Here is a 20,521-nt window from a genome sequence, read left to right as displayed (position 1 = left end):
AGTGGCTTCGCAATGGCGATCAATAGTTGATTAAAGGCCCAGTGCAATCAAAAACGTGATTTCCGTGTATTATATATATTTTCACGCTGAGTTTGGAATAATATTGTGAAAATGATAATAAATTTTTGTGTAATAGCAGTTTGAAAAGACTGCATTACATTTTTGCCTGTTTTAGTGGAATGGAATTTTGGCCTGCTTGGTGACATCACCAGGCGGCTAATTAGTTAACAGACCAATAAGAAAATGAGTTATAAACCTCTCTGCCAATAACAGCTAGTTTTCAGCTTCATTTCTTGCTTGAGAAATTGCTCTTTACTAAGAAGCAATTTTTGTTGAAGACATTCACAGTAAGGTACTTAATTGTTACCCAGAAATTATATGATATATTGAGATAAAAACGGTTGCATTGAACCTTTGATGCTGTCTTTTCCACAATGGGAATGATAGTTAATGAATGTTGCCTGTCTCCCCCCTAGGGCATCTTGGGCTCAGGCTTAGCTTTGAAGGTCCAGGAGCAGCACAGACAGAAGCACTTTGAGAAGCGTAGGCATCCAGCTGCTGGGCTTATTCAGGTGAGACTACAGTAACAGTAAAGGTGGAATGCCTCTCACACATACAAAAATCCCTTAATGGCTATGACATACAGTGTCTGAATGAAACTCCTTTAGAGAAAAGGGACATTTTTTATTATGAAGGGATATATTTTACTGGCACAACCTAAATCCCTATAACTTTGATTAAGTAAAGAGACAGTATATCTCAAACTGGGGATACACTTGCGGTTGCCTCCCTAGGCACATGTATGATTATCCTGCCTGTATGGTTATGAATCCTGGCACCTACCAGCCCTGCTCTGTATCTCTATGTCTATCTGTGCTTGGAGTTAAAAACAATTATCCAAAATAAGCCAGCAGTGTTATTAAAAATCTTAATGAAACATTCAGCGACAGTTCAAACAAATTGTTATTTAAAAAGTTTTCGGAGTACTAAGAAAACGTTTAATATTAACGATATCAAAACTTTCACAACGTTTAAAGAATGTGCTCAGAATGTTATTTAATCACCTATCATTTCCGTTCTCAGACCTATACATTCATTAATTAAATGTTCACAGAACCCACCTTCAACCTAAAAACAAATGTTAACAAGACTGTCTGGAATGTTAGCTTTTGTTCTCAGAATGTATAAAAAACATTCAGTTTTACCAGTCAAGAAACTTGAGGGTTTTGTTCACAGAACCAAAAAACACCTGCTTCCACAAATTCTAAGGAACCAAATGTGCTCGCTGGGGAGACTTGAGAAAACAGGATAGATCTGGTATATCGCATTAATGGAAAAATGACAGCGGATCAAAGACTAAACCCTGTGGGGCCTCTGACATTAATTCCCACTGCATAGGCATAGTGGTGGTATTATATATACAAAAGTACTGACTAGTGATTTCCTTAAAGGTACTGTCAAAAACGTGATTTTTAATTATAATTCCACACTACGAGGTCAAAAGAACTCTGAAATTGTGAAAACTATGATAATACCCTCTTTGTGTAAGAGCTGTTTGTAAAAAAAAAAAGTGTAATCTGATCTGATTATCCTGATCAATGGCCAATCTTTTATTTGAATACCCATTCAAAAAGGAGGATGCGTAAAGGCGTCCGCATGCTTCCCGTCTAAAACAGTTCAGAACAGTTTGTGCATATATCATGACAACATTTTGTGACGTTTTGGTCTTCGGCAAGGTTTTCTTGTCCCATCGCGTTCTAGCGACTCCTTTTGGCGGGCCAGGTGCCTGCAAGCTGACTCCAGTCGCTAGTTGGACTGTGTTTCGTCCGACACATTGGTGTGGCTGGCTTCCGGGTTAAGGGAGCAGTGTATCAAGAAGCAGTGCGACTTGGCAGAGGTGTGTTTCGGATGGCGCATGGCTATCTACCGTTGCCTCTCCCGAGTCCGTAGGGGAGTTGCAGCGATGGGACAAGAGTGTAACTACCAATTGGCTATCATAAAATTGGGGAGAAAAAGGGGTAAAAAGTACAATTAAAAATACATGACTAGAGAGACTCAACAAATACAGCATAGAGCTGACAAATGTTATTTGTCACATGCGCCGAATACAACAAGAGCAGACGTTTACCGTGAAATGCTTACTTACAAGCCCTTACCCAACAGTGCAGTTCAAGAATAAGAGTAGACTTAAATAAAGTAGACTTAAATAAAAGTAATAATAAAAGTAACACAGTAAGAATAACAATAATGAGGTTATATACAGGGGGCACCGGTACCGAGTTAGTTTACGGGGGTGCAGGCTAGTTGACGTAATCTGCACTTGTAGGTGGGGGCGAAGTGACTATGCATAGCTAACAAACAGCGAGTGTACAAAAGGGAGGGTGGTGGTGTCAATGTAAATTGTCCGGTGGCGATTTTATGAGTTGTTCAGCAGTCTTATGGCTTGGGGGTAGAATCTGTTGAGGAGCCTTTTGGTCCTAGACTTGGCGCTCCGGTGCCGCTTGCCATGCGGTAGCAGAGAAAACAGTCTATAATTATAATTATACTTGGGTGACTGGAGTCTCTGACAATTTTATGATTTTTCCTCTGACACTATTATATAGGTCCTGGATGGCAGGGAGCTTGGCCCCAGTGATGTATTGGGCCGTTCGCACTACCCTCTGTAGCGACTTACGGTCAGATGCCGAGCAGTTGCTATACCAGGCAGTGATGCAACCGGTCAGGATGCTCTCGATGGTGCAGCTGTAGGATCTTTTGAGGATCTGGGGACCCATGCCAAATCTTTTTAGTCTCCTGAGGGGGAAAAGGTTTTGTTGTGCCCTCTTCAGGACTGTCTTGGTATGTTTGGACCATAATAGTTGGTGATGTGGACCCCAAGGAACATGAAAAACTACAAACCTCAGATTTCCCACTTCCTGGTTGGATTTTTCTCAGGTTTTTGCCTACCGTATGAGTTCTGTTATACTCAGACATCATTCAAACAGTTCTGGAACACTTCAGAGTGTTTTCTAACCAAATATACTAATAATATGCATATATTAGCTTCTGGGCCTGAGTAGCAGGTAGTTTACTCTGGGCACGCTTTTCATCCAAACGTGAATATGCTGCCCCCTATCCCTAACAGGTTTTAAGGATCAGCGTGGCAGATGTGTTGTTGCCTACTCTTACCACCTGGGGGTGGCCTGTCAGGAAGTCCAGGATCCAGTTGCAGAGGGAGGTGTTTAGTCCCAGAGTCCTTAGCTTAGTGATGAGCTTCGTGGGCACGATGGTGTTGAATGCTGAGCTGTAGTCAATGAACAGCATTCTCACATAGGTGTTCCTTTTGTCCAGGTGAGAAAGGGAAGCGTGGAGTGCGATTGAGATTACGTCATCTGTGGATCGGTTGGGGAGGTATGCTGTTGGAATTGGAGTGGGTCTACGGTGTCTGGGAAGATGTTGTTGACGTGAGCCTTGACCAGCCTTTCAAAGCACTTCAAAACTACCGACGTGAGTGCTACGGCGCTGTAATCATTTTGGCAGGTTACCTTCGCTTCCTTGGGCACAAGGACTATGGTGGTCTGCTTGAAACATGTAGGTTTTACACTCGGTCAGGGAGAGGTTGAAAATGCCAGTGAAGACACTTGACAGTTGGTCCGCGCATGTTTGAGTACACATCCTGGTAATCCGTCTGGCCCAGCGGCTTTGTGAATGTTGACCTGTTTAAAGGTTTTTGTTCACATTGGTTACCAAGAGCATTATCACACAGTCATCCAGAACAGCTCATGCTCTCGTGCATGCTTCAGTGTTGCTTGCATAAAAGGCATTTTGCTCATCTGGTAGGATCGCGTCACTGGGCATCTTGTGTCTGGGTTTCCCTTTGTAGTCCATAATAGTTTTCAAGCCCTGCCACATCCGACGAGCATCAGAGCCTGTGTAGTAGGATTCAATCTTAATCCTGTATTGACTCTTTGCTTGTTTGATGGTTTGTCTGAGGGCATAGCGGGATTTCTTATAAACATCCAGATTAGTCTCCCGCTCCTTGAAAGCGGTAGCTCTAGCTTTTAGCTAGATGCGGATGTTGCCTGTAATCCATGGCTTCTGGTTGGGATATGTACGTACAGTCACTGTGGGGACGACGTCATCGATGCACTTATTGATGAAGCCGATGACTGAGGTGGTGTATTCCTCAATGCCATTGGATGAATCCCGGAACATATTCCAATCTGTGCTCGCAAAACAGTCCTGTAGTGTAGCATCCGCGTCATCTGACCACTTCTGTATTGAGTCACTGGTACTTCCTGCTTTAGTTTTTGCTTGTAAGCAGGAATTATGAGGATAGAATTATGGTCAGATTTGCCAAAAGGAGATCGGGGGAAAGCTTTGTATGTGTCTCTCTGTGTGGAGTAAAGGCGGTCTAGAGTTTTTTTTCCCTCTGGTTACACGTGACATGCTGGTAGAAATTAGGTGAAACGGATTTAAGTTTGCCTGCAAGTCCCCGGCCACTAAGAGTTCCGCTTCTGGGTGAGCATTTTCTTCTTTGCTTATGGCCTTATAGAATTGGTTGAGAGCGGTCTTCGTGCAAGCTTCGTTTTGTGGTGATAAGTAGACGGCTACGAATAATACAGATGCAAACTCTTTTGGTAGATAGGCGGCCTACAGTTTATCATTAGGTACTCTACCTCAGGCGAGCAATACCTCGAGACTTCTTTAATATTAGACATTCCTCACCAGCTGTGAATGACAAATAGACACACACTCCTGCCCCTCGTCTTACCAGTCTTCCTGCCGATGCACGGAAAACCCAGCCAGCTCTATATTATCCGTGTCGTCGGTCAGCCACGACACGGTGAAACACAAGATATTTAATGATATTTAATAGTCTTACCAGTTTCTTCCAGTCCGCAGTGAGTAATCACTTTTCTGATGTCCAGAAGTTTTTTCCGGTCATAAAAGACGGTAGCAGCAACATTTTGTACACAATAAGATTTTTTTTTTTAAAGTTACGCAAAATGCAAAAAAAACCAACTAAATAGCACAATTGGTTGGGAGAATGTAAAACGTAAGCCATGATATTCGGCGCCATCTTTACAAGTAAGTTCATGTTTAAGTTGTTATTTAGCACTGTCAACACTTTGTTCAACAGTTTTATAAGCCATAAAATGTGCGTTCTTCCACTCACGCTACAACCAGAACTGCAGCTGCAATGAATGAGTAAGTGTTTTGATAAGCTTACGTTGTTATTAATTGTGGCTCGTGTCTTTTTTAATATCGAGGAATAGTTCACTTTCTCTGGTCATTGGAGTAGCAACATGAATTTGTGCATGAGGCAGAAATAATGCCGTGCGACTTGAGTTTCACAATCAGATGGAAAACTGTGTCCCTTCTTCTCAGCGAAGGGAGGGAGAGCGCAGGGACGGTGAGTCGGGTGAGAGGCAGCCTCACCGCTGCTCCCTCGCTCCACTCAGACTGACCATCAGATGCAGACCTTCCGTCCAGTAAATTATTACGGTCACTTAGCTGTGCCCCACAAGTAATACAACAAATTATCTATTACCAGTGTGGCCATATACCTAAAATGGTTTAATTTAATTTCAGAATGGTCTGAGAAGAATAACATCGGCAGGGCAATTCAAGCATAGACAATATGCAGTGATAATGTATTGGGCCTATAGCTTACTGCTCAAACCTCATTGCTCCAGAACTCTATTTAATTGGTTAATGTTGCATAGGCTTACGCTTTTTAAGTCATGTTTTAAAAAACATCTCAGCGCTAGATCTCAGCTTACATTTTGACTCAGAAAGTGATCTTGACTCAGAAAAGGTTGGTGACCACTCGTCTAAACAATCAGGGCTGTGTATGTAAGTATTTTATCAACACGCCCACACAATCAGTCTGAGCATTTCAATGGCAGAAGGAGGCTCAGGGAAATAAATTATAAAAATATATTTGGAGTTTTATTCATGAAATTAACACACATAGTGAACCGAGTGGCACAGCATTCTAAGGCACTTCATTGCAGTGCTAGAAGCATCACTACAGATCCGGTTTCGATCCCGGGCTGTATCCCAACCAGCCGTGATCGGGAGTCCGATAGGGCGGCACACAATTGGCCCAGTGTCATCCGGGTTAGGGGAGGGTTTGGCCGCAGTAGGCTGTCATTGTAAATAAGAATTTGTTCTTAACTGACTTCCCTAGTTAGGTTAAATTAAAGAAAATAACAAAATATACAGTACCAGTCAAAAGTTTGGACACCTACTCATTCAAGGGTTTTTCAACCTCTTAAAGATAGATTGCTGCCCCCTTTGGGGTGATTGGGTGCCCATAGTAAACAGAAAAAAAATCTGTCAAAAATTGCTAATATATGCATATAAAAATGATTATTGAATAGAAAACACTCTAAAGCTTCTAAAACCGTTTAAATTATGTCTCTATGTAAAGCAGAACTCTCAGGGCACTCATTCTCCCAAACTCTCTCTTGTCATCATAAAAGTTGGCCCAACTTTGACGTCATCGCCCCCACCCTTCCCAAGCACTTACAGTCCTGGGAACAGTTTCTATCTCTTCAGCGCGATGTCTGCTTTCAATGGGGCTTCTCATTGTGAGAATCGCGCGCTCACGAGGGTTTTGGCGGGCCGAAACCTTTCGGTCACGCGAGAAAACAGGCTACTCTCATGCGCGCTCTGTCTTTGTTCCAAGATTGATTAAACGACTCGTGTGTTTCTCTTCGTCCTGAGAATTGCTGTGAAGCTAGATAACATGCTAATGCTGTGTTCTGAACATAGTTTGACAAGTTTAGTCGACATATAATATGTAATTTCAACGTTTTGGTGCGCACCCACTTGACTTTTTGGCTGCATTTCAACCGAAATGTGTCGTGTTTGATCACCGAAAGACACAGACTTCCAAACTAAAGCTGTTTTTGGTAAGTATAAACCCTTCCAGGTCTACTGATGGAAGAACAGCAAAGGTAAGGGAATATTTATGTGTTTATTATGGGTTTCTGTGGACTCCGAAGTAGAGGAGCCAAAATGCTAATTCCTGAGCGCCGACTCATATTATAGCCTAGTGAACGAAATCTGTAACGTTAAAAATAAAAGTAACACAGCGATTGCATTTAGAAGAAGTGTATCTTTCTATACATATGTAGAACATGCATATTTAGTCTAAGTTTATGTTGTGTATTCTATGTTAGCTGACGGCATATGCTGGAGCTATCGTCATTTCTCCGGACATTTGAGTAGCATTTTTTTGAACATGCCGTCATTGTAAACAGATTTATGGATATATATAGCATATTATTGAAAAAAAAAAGTACTGTGTAACATGTTATATTACTGTCATCTGATGAAGATTTCAAAAGGTTAGTGAAATTATTTTTATTTTAATCCTGCGTTTGGTGATTGCATATTTTGTGGAATTTGGCTATGGAAATTAGCTTGGTCTTCGGTGTGTCTTCGGTGGTGGTTTGACATAAATATGTGCTATGTTTTCGCCGTAAAACATTTTAGAAATCTGACTTGCTGGCTAGATAAACAAGTTGTTTATCTTTCATTTGAGCTATTGGACTTGTTAATGTGTGGAGGTTAAATATTTTTAAGAATATTTTTTGCGTTCCATGCGCCACATTCCAGCTGACGGTGGGAGGGCTGGTTCCCAATTGGGACTCAACATCCTCAACAGGTTTTTAAGGCAAAGGGAGGCTACTTTGAAGAATCTAAAATCTAAAATATATTTTTCTTTGTTTTACACTTTTTTGGTTCCCACATGATTCCATATGTGAGTTCTACAATGTAGAAAATAGTAAAAATACAGAAAACCTCTGGAATGAGTAGGTGTGTGTCAACTTTTGACTGGTACTGTATATTAGACATACAGTGATGATTTAAAAATACAATTAAAAAAACAGCATGGGGTTTAATTGGCAACTGGTACACACAAACATGGAAAAAACTGTAAGGTGACTTTCCTTACAAAAAGTGTATTGTTTTCTTTCTTGTGCAGTCTGCCTGGCGATACTATGCCACCAATCCAATCAGAGAGGACCTCATTTCTACATGGAGATTCTACGAAACGGTCATCTCATTACCCTGTTTCAGGCAAGTACTTTCGTACATTTATGAAACATATGTAGGATCTTAATTTGAGCCAGTTTGCAACAGCAGGAAAATAATCCTGCAGCAACAGTACATTTGCATTTATATGTGAATTTTTGTAGGGGTTGATACATTTTGAAAATCAAGTTTAGCATTTCAAAGTGGAAATTACAAACCTTAAACCTTTTTAAACCTCAAATACACTACAAGTTTGACATTTCCTGCATACAGGGAAGTTCTCCTGTAACAGGGGGATCAAATGAAGATTCAGTGTTGCATGTGAAACTCTCACCATTTCTCTATCACATGCTACAATGTGTTTTTGTTTGATCAAGTGTTGCATTCATGTTGTCAACCCAACATGTACAGTGTGAGTTTCTTCATGATTTATCAATTAATTTGTGCATTTGTATCCTCACCATATGATTTGTTCAACTTGATTTGTTTTGTTTTTTAGTTTGCATGATTTACATTACCCTGAGTTGGAGACATTGGTTTCCATGGAAAACTGGATTCCTGCAACCAAACAGGATAACAATCTGTGAGGTAACACAGATGTCATTTGGTCCTATTTTAACTGTCTATTGCCTCACTGATTTTTTTCTTGGTCAAAATATACATTAATTAAGTGAAATGTCTGTTATAGGACTTAATATAATATTGTCATTAGAAATAACAGTTGTCATAATAGCTAATTGATGACTGAATAAGCCTCTAATCTCATGTTAACTGCCTCATAGAGCCTAACGGCATTATTAATATAGTTGTATTGCTAAGACTCTACCTTAGCTTCCTCTTGTAACGTGATCCTATATGATCTGAAATGTAAACATAGTGTCTAAATATTTTCATACAGTTTTACTTATTTATCTATAGGCCTAGTCCTGTTTGTCACTGTTATTCTCTGGTACAGGACAATTATATAGATTGAGATGTTGGAGGTTGTGCAAAACTACTGTCCTTAGTGTCCATTTCATGTTATATTGAGTGGTGGCATGCATTGTAAGTTCTTAAAACTGCGTTAATTTACTGTATTTTCTTTCTGTGTCCAAAGGAAGGATAATTTGGAGGGCATAGCAAGGTAGGTCACCAATGACTGATCTCTTCTACTGATAGATCATGTATAGTCACGAACATGGAAAGTCACTAGTATAACAATCTCTCATGGCATTTTCAGACTAACGAGTGTCCCAAATACCCCTTCTTCAAATAACTTCCTCGATTAATTCACAACTCATATCGATCTGCCAACTCAGTAGTGGCTAATGGCCATAATAAATATGTGTTCTATGACTTTCTCTCATACACATCTTCTTCTTTAATGAAGAAACTTCTCAAATTAGACACATTATTTTTAGAAATCTATTAGCTAGTCCATTAGTTACTTTTCAATTATAATGACTGTTAGATCATTAGGAGAGTGGAATAATTATGTGAGGTCTTGACATTTGTACATTTGATTTTTATTGCACCATAGGACATTAATACAGGGCTTGGGCTGTTACGATGACTGCATTACCGCAACACCAGCGGTCACGAGTAATGACGGTTTAGTCACGGTAATTAGGCTTCTCCAAGTTCTGATGCTGCTGATGGTCATTAGTAGCCTACCCAACTTGCTAACTGCCTGGTACTCAGCACTCTATTGTCCCTCTAATCACTCTTACATCAATGCAAATGTAATCTAAAATCGAATCAAACACTTCATAAGAGATGTTGCGCAACATTTCTATAGGCTATGCAATTGCGTGAGAAAAGGGTTTTGATGGCCTCTATTAAAAAGAGGAGGAACCCATCAGCTTTCTATAGGCTAGGCCTACCATATTTATTTCTCAACTTTCCTAATATTAAGTACATTGCTTGTCTTTACAAAAGGAGTATAGCCTACCTGGCTGGCATGAAAATTTACCATGGGAAAAGCATCCTCCATTCACTATTTAAGTGCATACATGACATGTATTTTTTTCCCCTACCCCTGTTTCAAGAACGATACATGATAATGGTCCATTCTAAATCTAAACAAATTTCGCACATATATTATTTAGTATATGTAAAGACAAGATTAAATCAAGAATAGTCTGATGGGTGACAATATTAGCTTATCACTTAAGAATGATATATCTATATATATATGATGTATATAAGAATAAATCAAGTAGGCCTAGCCTATAGAAAGCTGATGGGAACCTCTTCTTTTTAATAGAGGCCATCACTGTTTTCTTGCGCAATTGCATAGCCTATAGAAATGTTGTGCAACATGAGCTCATGGTCTCTCATGAAGTCTTTGATTAAAATTTTGAATACATTTGCATTGGTGTCAGAGTGATTAGAGGTACAAAAGTGCTGAGTACCAGGCAGTTAGCAAGTTTGGAAGGCTACTAAAACCATCAGCAGCATCAGAGCTTGGAGAAGCCTAATTACGTGACTAAAACGTCATTACTCACATGGAATTTGACTGCCTTCATGACTCGTGACCGCCGGTGTGGTGGTAATATGGTCACCGCAACAGCCCTAGCCATAAGTCAGTAGTGTCCCCTGTCAATGATTTTGGAGGACAGGATAATTATGATTTAAATGGTTGCACTGTACAGATCCATCTACACCTGTAAGAGATCAAGACAATGCGTGCCTGAATACCTACAGAGGTGGTCAGGAAGATCTGATCACAATGTGTCTTTTAAAGGTTTTCGGGTCTACACATTGTATTAAAATGTGAAAATGATTTAGACTGATATTCTTCCAAATAATATGATGTATTTATTTTAAGACAATTAATGATGGCATAAGTCAATGGTGCTACCTGTCAATGATTTTAGAAGCTGTTATAAGAATTATTTAAGTGGTTTGACCATCTAGATCTGTTTACACTTGATTAATATCCAGACACAATGCCTACCTTTGGAGGTGGTCAGGGAGATCGGCTGTGATTGGGAGTCCCATAGGACGGCTCACAATTGGCCCAGCGTCGTCCGTGTTTGCCCGGGGTAGGCCGTTAATGTAAATAAGAATTTGTTCTTAACTGACTTGCCTAGTTAAATAAGGGTTAAAAAATAATAATAATAAAAAAATAAGAATTGTCTAACCTGTCTACAAATGCAGACCAGATCAAGACAAAGTGTGTACCAGTTATAAACAGGGCTTAAAAATGTGAACACAATCAGAATGTGGTCAAGATCAGTTCAAAGGTGCATGTTAGAACAAGGTATAATTGGTCCCAGGTTGATGTTCACTGTAGCATGTCCTATGCCAGTGTTTATCAACTCCTTGAGTGTTTTAGCCCCACATGATCATCAATCAAGGCCTTGATGATTAGTTGAGAAGTTGAATCCGGTTTACTTGTGTTGTGTGGGGCTACTTGAGGAGGAGAGTTGAAATACATTGTCCTTGGAAAAACAAGAAGGCCCAAGGCCCTCTTATGTTCCTACTGTACCACCTTTCAATAGTCCTTTTCATTCATGGATATTCACTACCCTACAATTAATGGGATGTTATTTTGACAACAACCACTTCTTTTCTTTTTTTTCCTTCTTTTTTTCCCTTTTCCCCCCCCCCTTTTTCTCCCCAATTTCGTGGTATCCAATTGTTAGTAGCTACTATCTTGTCTCATCGCTACAACTCCCGTACGGGCTCGGGGGAGAAGAAGGTTGAAAGTCATGCGTCCTCCGATACACAACCCAACCAAGCCGCACTGCTTCTTAACACAGCGCCACCAATGTGTCGGAGGAAACACCGTGCACCTGGCAACTTTGGTTAGCGCACACTGCGCCCGGCCCGCCACAGGAGTCGCTGGTGCGCGATGAGACAAGGATATCCCTACCGGCCAAGCCCTCCCTAACCCGGACAACGCTATGCCAATTGTGCGTCGCCCCACGGACCTCCCGGTCGCTGCCGGCTACGACAGAGCCTGGGCGCGAACCCAGAGTCTCTGAACAACCACTTTTCTAAACATTAGCTATATCCCAATTACCTCTGCTTCCTCCCACATTGTGCACTTGTTCACTTCAAAGGAAATTACTGCTATAAAAACAATATGGTAGAAATTCACTGTATCCCAGGCCTCCACCAATCCAATGCTTTTAGATTTTTTTGTTGTCCCGATAGGCACTCATTACAAGACTAGAAGAGGATACGTTCTGCTCCAATGCCCTGGCTTGCCGCCCCCCGCGTTACAAATCCATGTTCACCACTCAGGATTGCCCCTAAATGCTCCTTGGCAGCCACCCCAAAGGCCAGCCCAGGCACCTCTGCCAAGTCTGAGACAGGGAGGGGGAGAGAGACAGACAAGAGAGTGAGGGGAAGAGAGAGATAGTGTTCCCATGTCATTTAAAAGATCAGGTGGATATCAAATCAGTTTTCGGTCATATGAGAAACAAAAGTGCCCCGATCCTCAACTAACGGGCAATAAGCAAAAAGGAGAGGTGATCTCTTGTTTCTTACTGGCCCGTTCAATGTCAAATCAAATCAAATTTTATTTGTCACATACACATGGTTAGCAGATGTTAATGCGAGTGTAGTGAAATGCTTGTGCTTCTAGTTCCGACAATGCAGTAATAACCAACAAGTAATCTAGCTAACAATTCCAAAACTACTACCTTATAGACACAAGTGTAAGGGGATAAAGAATATGTACATAAAGATATATGAATGAGTGATGGTACAGAGCGGCATAGGCAAGATACAGTAGATGGTATTGAGTGCAGTATATACATATGAGATGAGTATGTAAACAAAGTGGCATAGTTAAAGCGGCTAGTGATACATGTATTACATAAAGATGCAGTAGATGATATAGAGTACAGTATATACATATACATATGAGATGGATAATGTAGGGTATGTAAACATTATATTAGGTAGCATTGTTTAAAGTGGCTAGTGATATACACGTCCGGCGCCGACAGAGATGGCCGCCTCGCTTCGCGTTCCTAGGAAACTATGCATTTTTTTTTTTTTTACGTGTTATTTCTTACATTGGTACCCCAGGTCATCTTAGGGTTCATTACATACAGTCGAGAAGAACTACTGAACATAAGAGCAGCATCAACTCACCATCAGTACGACCAAGAATATGACTTTCGCGAAGCGGATCCTGTGTTCTGCCTTTCACCCAGGACAACGGAATGAATCCCAGCCGGCGACCCAAAAAAACGACTTCGTAAAAGGGGGAAATGAAGCGGTCTTCTGGTCCGACTCCGGAGACGGGCACATGTTTCTCCTACTGCGGTCTTTGAGTCTTCGTTTATACCTCAGTACTGAAGCACTGTTACGTTTAGGCAGCAGACTGTGAATCCGTCCCCAGTCCAAGGCAGACAGCCCTAACAAAATAGAAACCAAATTATTGGGTTTTCTGTCTCGGCAGTGGTATCATCATGCGTGTCCACAAAGAAGATCCTGAATTTACCTCTATTTTGGAGAAGTTGATTAACAGTAGATGATTGCCTGCCTTGTTTAAGTGTTTATTACCATATTGTCATTACTGTTATTATCATCTATGTAATTTAATAAATTCAAGTCACTCATAGGAAAAATACTTTCCTCTCCCCTCTCTCTCGTCTCAGTCAAAAGTTGAGTTTGCTGGAGCGTTGTCGCATGCCTAATTCGCGACAGTCGACAGTAGTGAGGGGCAGGGTGCTGATGCCGGGGAACCCGGACATTGAAGAGAGTCCTTCCAAGGAACCCAAACCCGGCGGCTTCAGTAACCGGGAGCGGTTTCGCACAGCCTTCCGGATGAAGGCCTACACCATGCGTCAGAGCTCTGATGGTATAACAAATTCAGCCAATTCCAATCTACATTTACTCAATTATAATTTAAGTGTACTTCCTGAATTGAAATTAAATTGACACCAACCCTGCTGCCTATCAACACAACTGTGACCATCTGAAGTAATTCAGTAAAATAATCTGTTGTTGCAGTATATGGTAATCTGGAGTTATGACCTATTTTGTTTTACCCAAGGAACTGGGTAAGGTATGACATAGGCTTATAGAAGATGTGTGAAACATCTATGTAGTGCTTATGAAGACTTTATATATTCTATATAAAGCCTTTATAACATGTAGTTTGTAAGTAGGGACAGTCTTTGTTCCCACAGATGCTGGAGCCCTGCAGGACCCTGAGGAGAGGGGTTTTCCTGCAGACATCCTCCTGGAGGAGATGATCCCCACGCTAAAGCTGGTCATCAGGGCAGTCAGGTAATAGAAGTTTAAAGGGGAAGTTCCGTATTCAACAATTTAATGTTAGATGGTTCGACACCCTGAGAGTAATCTATGGCCAGGAGAAACTGTAATCCATGATTATTAACAGCCACTACAACTTGAGCTATGTTTAGCCACAGCTAGCTAAAAATCTATGGAAGAGATAGAACTTACATGCATATTACATACTTTAAATCCAACCACTTGGCTCTCTATGAACGGAGGGATGGGACCTGAGAATTTTAACCTCTTTTATATTCATAGACAGAACTAGGGATACAAGGACTGAATTGATTAGATCATCATGAGTTTGTTTTAAACCTGGCCTTATTGTGGTACCTCTACATTCCAGCTCGGTAATAACTGGGTAATCAGATGGTAATAACTATGTATTTACTAGGTAATTAGTTAGTAATTACCATTAGTAGTTACCATGTTGTTTCTTCCCCAATCCTTTTCTGACATCCCAGCCAGCACATGGTTGTTACCTGGAAACAGTGACTGTAGTGTGTATGTAATAACTCTGCATCTGTGCTGGAAAGTGCATCATAACCTTTTTCTCTTTAGTTTTAACGTTATATCCCTTCCCCATAACAAACATGACAGTGACATGTGCTTGTAAAGTGTAAAATTGTTTTAAATGGGTTTTTTTACCAATTTTTTAAAGTGAGAGTGAGCACCATAAAACTATGGTAAAGGTGTTGAATTCAAGTCACTAGAAACTGAATTGCTCCAGAAACTGGATCCCTTTCCAAATTACTCAGATCAATAGAGCTAGAGAGACCATATTTTATGACCAACAACGTATATACAGTTGAAGTTGGAAGTTTACATACACCTTAGCCAAGTACATTTAAACTCAGATTTTCACAATTCCTGACATTTAATCCTAGTAAAAATGTCCTGTTTTAAGTCAGTTAGGATCACCACTTTATTTTAAGAATGTGAAATGTCAGAATAATAGTAGAGAGAATGATTTATTTCAGCTTTTATTTCTTTCATCACATTCACAGTGGGCCAGAAGTTTACATACACTCAATTAGTATTTGGTCGCATTGCCTTTAAATTGTTTAACTTGGGTCAAACATTTCAGGTAGCCTTCCACAAGCTTCCCACAATAAGTTGGGTGAATTTTGGCCCATTCTTCCTGACAGAGCTGGTGTAACTGAGTCAGGTTTGGAGGCCTCCTTGTTCACATACGCTTTTTCAGTTCTGCCCTCACGTTTTCTATAGGATTTGAGGTCAGGGCTTTGTGATGGCCAGTCCAATACCTTGACTTTGTTGTCCTTAAGCAATTTTGCCACAACTTTGGTAGTATGCTTGGGGTCATTGTCCATTTGGAAGACCCATTTGCGACCAAGCTTTAACTTCCTGATGTCTTCCTGATGTCTTGAGATGTTCAATATATCCACATAATTTCCTGACTCATGATGCCATCTATTTTGTGAAGTGCACCAGTCCCTCCTGCAGCAAAGCACCCCCATAACATGATGCTGCCACCCCCGTGCTTCACGGTTGGGATGGTGTTCTTCTGCTTACAAGCCTCCCCCATTTTCCTCCAAACATAACAATGGTCATTATGGTTAAACAGTCCTATTTTTGTCTCATCAGACCAGAGGACATTTCTCAAAAAAGTACAATCTTTGTCCACATGTGAGGTTGCAAACCGTAGTCTGGCTTTTTTTATGCTGGTTTTGAAGAAGTGGCTTCTTCCTTGCTGAGCGGCCTTTCAGGTTATGTTGATATAGGACTCATTTTACTGTGGATATAGATACTTTTGTACCTGTTTCCTCCAGCATCTTCACAAGGTCCTTTCCTGTTGTTCTGGGATTGATTTGCACTTTTCGCCCCAAAGTATGTTCATCTCTAGGAGACAGAACGCGTCTCTGTCCTGAGTGGTATTGTCACGACTTCTACCGAAGGTAACTCCTCTCCCTGTTCGGGCGGCGCTCGGCGTCGCCGGTCTACTAGCCGCTACCGATCCCTTTTTCTGGTTGTTTTGTCTGTGTTCCTTTTCACACCTGGTTTCAGTTGCTTTGATTTCTGTGGGTATATAGGGCACCTGTTACCTGCCGTAATTCGTGCAGGATTAGACTTGTGTGCATTGTGCTCGATCGTATTTGATGTTTGTTGTTTTTTCGCTATTACGCACGTGTATGTAAAGTGTCGGAACTGTGTTTGTTCCTCCGTGCGTTTGCACGAGTTTCTGATTATTCGAGAGCGTAGTTTTGGGGTTTTGGCTGTGCCGTTTTTGTATTGCTGGACTATATTATTAAACACGCTTCTCAGACATCCCTGCTCTCTCCTGCGCCTGACTCCTACACCTCTCACCAAGACGCATGTTATCACAGGTATGATGGCTACGTGGTCCCATGGAGTTTATACTTCCATACTATTGTTTGTACAGATGAACGTGGTACCTTCAGGCATTTGGAAATTTCTCACAAGGATGAACCAGACTGGTGGAGGTGGAGGTCTACAACTTTTTTTCTGAGGTCTTGGCTGATTTCTTTCGATTTTCCTATGATGTCAAGCAAAGAGGCACTGAGTTTGAAGGTACAGTCATTGCCAAAAGTTTTGAGAATGACACAAATATTAATTTTCACAAAGTTTGCTGCTTCAGTGTCTTTAGATATTTTTGTCAGATGTTACTATGGAACAATGAAGTATAATTACAAGCATTTCATTTCAAGTGTCAAAGGCTTTTATTGACAATTACATTAAGTTGATGCAGAGAGTCAATATTTGCAGTGTTGACCTTTCTTTTTCAAGACCTCTGCAATCCACCCTGGCCTGCTGTCAATTAACTTCTGGGCCACATCCTGACTGATGGCAGGCCATTCTTGCATAATCAGTGCTTGGAGTTTGTCAGAATTTGTGGGGTTTTGTTTGTCCAAGCGCCTCTTGAGGATTGACCACAAGTTCTCAATTGGATTAAGGTCTGGGGAGTTTCCTGGCCATGGACCCAAAATATCGATGTTTTGTTCCCCGAACCACTTAGTTATCACTTTTGCCTTAGGGCAAGGTGCTCCATCATACTGGAAAAGGCATTGTTCGTCACCAAACTGTTCCTGGATGGTTGGGAGAAGTTGCTCTCGGAGGATGTGTTGGTACCATTCTTTATTTATGGCTGTGTTCTTTGGCAAAATTGTGAGTGAGCCCACTCCCTTGGCTGAGAAGCAACCCCACACATGAATGGTCTCAGGATGCTTTACTGTTGGCATGACACAGGACTGATGGTAGCGCTCACCTGGTCTTCTCCGGACAAGCTTTTTTCCGGATGCCCCAAACAATCGGAAAGGGGATTCATCAGAGAAAATGACTTTACCCCAGTCCTCAGCAGTCCAATCCCTGTACCTTTTGCAGATAATCAGTCTGTCCCTGATGTTGTTCCTGGAGAGAAATGGCTTCTTTGCTGCCCTTCTTGACACCCGGCCATCCTCCAAAAGTCTTTGCCTCACTGTGCGTGCAGATGCACTCACACCTGCCTGCTGCCATTCCTGAGCAAGCGCTGTAGTGGTGGTGCCCCGATCCCGCAGCTGAATCAACTATAGGAGACGTTCCTGGTGCTTGCTGGACTTTCTTGGGAGTCCTGAAGCCTTCTTCACAACAATTGAACCGCTCTCCTTGAAGTACTTGATGATCTGATAAATGGTTGATTTAAGTGCAATCTTACTGGCAGTAATATCCTTGCCTGTGAAGCCCTTTTTGTGCAAAGCAATGATGACGGCACGTGTTTCCTTGCAGGTAACCATGTTGACCGAGGAAGAACAATGATTCCAAGCATCACCCTCCTTTTGAAGCTTCCAGTCTGTTATTTAAACTCAATCAGCATGACAGAGTGATCTCCAGCCTTGTCCTCGTCAACACTCACTGAACCTGTGTTAATGAGAGAATCACTGACATGATGTCAGCTGGTCCTTTTGTGGCAGGGCTGAAATGCAGTTCATTTGCATGGCAAAGAGGGACTTTGCAATTAATTGCAATTCATCTAATCACTCTTCATAACATTCTGGATTATATGCAAATTGCCATCATACAAACTGAGGCAGCAGACTTTGTGAAAATTCATCTTTGTGTCATTCTCAAAACTTTTGGCCACAACTGTAGGCCTTGAAATACATCCACAGGTACAACTCCAATTGACTCAAATGATGTCAATTAGCCTATCAGAAGCTTCTAAAGCCATGACTTCATTTTCTGGAATTTTCCAAGCTGTTTAAAGGCGCAGTCAACTTAGTGTATGTAAACTTCTGACCCACTGGAATTGTGATACAGTGAATTATAAGTGAAAAAACAGCAAACTCATCATTCTTATCACATGTCTTGACATAAGGTAATTGACCCCCAGAATCATGAAGATATATATATTTCTAACCGCTAACCTCTCGATAAAAGCTTATGTGAGAAGATGATCCATCAAGTCAATTGATTAAGGCATAATTCGAATGTCATATATAATTTTCAAACATTCAGTTACTTGTTGATATTTTGCTAACATTATAAAAGGAATATGAACTAGAGGAGACAATGGACTGTGCTTAATAGTTTATTTTATTTTATTCCAGATTATCATGTTACATTCGTCCCACCCATCTCTCCTGTAACTTCTCCTAGGCTAAAATTCCAACTAGCATGATACTTGAAACCTATTCTGTCATTTAGTCACTAGACGAGATGTTTGGAACCTTAAACAACTAAACACAACTCTACAACCGAAAAACACTTCCGGGTTTATTTCTCTCAAAATCACTTTTTCTTGATAACTCAGCAAAACATGGTCTGATTGGGCTGTCTTTTTGCAAGGAGGTCGTCCTCCACATTAGGAACGTGCCGACTTCACTATGTCATTTTAGCTTCTGTTTTATCTGAGAAAATGGGCCTTACTTTCACCCATGTTACTTTTGTCCCGGCTCTCTACTACAAAGCAGGTTAGAATGAGTTTTCAAACACAAAGCTACTGCACTAACTAGGTTGTGTTCTGTATTGTGGTTTTTGAGGCCTGCCTTTGATTTTGATTGACAGGTGTCCTTATAAAATATTGTTAACCATTTCACATGTTCTGATTGGACTAAGTTAATTATTTGTTTTCCTCACAATTGATCTGGTTCTAATTGCCTTAAACATTTGAGGAGGTAATTCACTTCATCCAGTTTGTATGGTATTTATGGTACCTTTTTACTTGTTCTGATTTGTCAAAAGACAAGCTACACCTAACCCAATTTTGGACGCTGGCTCACAGGATGAATGAAGTTCCCTCTGGGAAAAATTAAGTAATTCAGTTATACTCTATTCTACAGGATCATGAAGTTCCTCTTGAACAAGAAGAAGTTTAAGGAGACATTGAGACCTTATGATGTCAAGGATGTGATCGAGCAGTACTCTGCCGGCCACCTAGACATGCTCTGTAGAATCAAATACCTCCAGACAAGGTAAGCAGAGTTGGGGTTACATTTTGAGTTGACTGAAATGAACCGAGTCGACATTGAACAGCACCGTAAATTGTATTACCCAAAGCATTTGATTTACAGTGCCTAGTGAAAGTCTAGACACCCCTTGCACATTCTTCACAGTTTGCTGTTTTAAATTTAAATCTAAAAGACACACCAGAATGGCTTTCCAAAAGGTGTTGAGTGTTCCTGAATGGTCCTGAATGGTCTCAGTCCTGAATTTAATCTGCTTTAAAATGAGAAACAAGGTTTGAATATTGCTGTCCATCAATGACTCAAAAACAATGGGTATATGTTACCCTAAGAGTTGTTCAAAGTTAGAATCTTATTCAAAGTGATATAATGGCGCTAGAGGGGATGGCTTCCGTTTTACGGGCTCCTAACCAACTGTGCTATTTTGTTAGTTTTTTTGTATTGTTTGTAACTTATTTTGTACAGATCACATCAAATTGTATTGGTCACATGCACGTGTTTAGCAGATGTTATCGCAGGTGTAGCGAAATGCTTGTGTTTCTAGCTCTGACAGTGCAGTAATATCTAACAAGTAATATCTAAAAGTTTCACAATATATACCCAATACACACAAATCTAAGTAAAGTAATGGAATCAAGAATAATAAATATATGGAGGAGCAATGTCAGAGCGGCATAACTACAATAGAATAGAATACAGTATATACATATGAAATGAGTAATGCAAAATATGTAAACATTATTAAAGTGACTAGTGTTTAATTTATTAAAGTAGCCAGTGATTTCAAGTCTATGTATATAGGCAGCAGCCTCTAATGTGCTAGTGATGAC

The 20,521-nt window shown here is 40.7% G+C and overlaps 1 protein-coding gene across 1 annotated transcript in view; it reads left to right on the top strand.

The window, feature by feature from the left end:
• kcnq3 (potassium voltage-gated channel, KQT-like subfamily, member 3) overlaps positions 1 to 20,521 on the top strand; it is a 155,909-nt gene that overhangs the window by 118,417 nt on the left and 16,971 nt on the right. Inside the window, exons 8-13 of the mRNA XM_024419916.2 lie at positions 477 to 572; positions 7,982 to 8,080; positions 9,132 to 9,154; positions 13,632 to 13,834; positions 14,166 to 14,265; positions 19,569 to 19,700. Coding sequence (XP_024275684.1) covers positions 477 to 572; positions 7,982 to 8,080; positions 9,132 to 9,154; positions 13,632 to 13,834; positions 14,166 to 14,265; positions 19,569 to 19,700 — 653 coding nt within the window. The remainder of the gene's footprint in view (positions 1 to 476; positions 573 to 7,981; positions 8,081 to 9,131; positions 9,155 to 13,631; positions 13,835 to 14,165; positions 14,266 to 19,568; positions 19,701 to 20,521) is intronic.

The sequence above is a fragment of the Oncorhynchus tshawytscha genome, linkage group LG10 (genome assembly GCF_018296145.1).
Source record: "Oncorhynchus tshawytscha isolate Ot180627B linkage group LG10, Otsh_v2.0, whole genome shotgun sequence".
Lineage (NCBI taxonomy): Eukaryota > Metazoa > Chordata > Actinopteri > Salmoniformes > Salmonidae > Oncorhynchus > Oncorhynchus tshawytscha.
The sequence above is the reverse complement of the archived record's forward strand: the minus strand, read 5'-3'. Positions and strand labels throughout refer to the sequence as shown.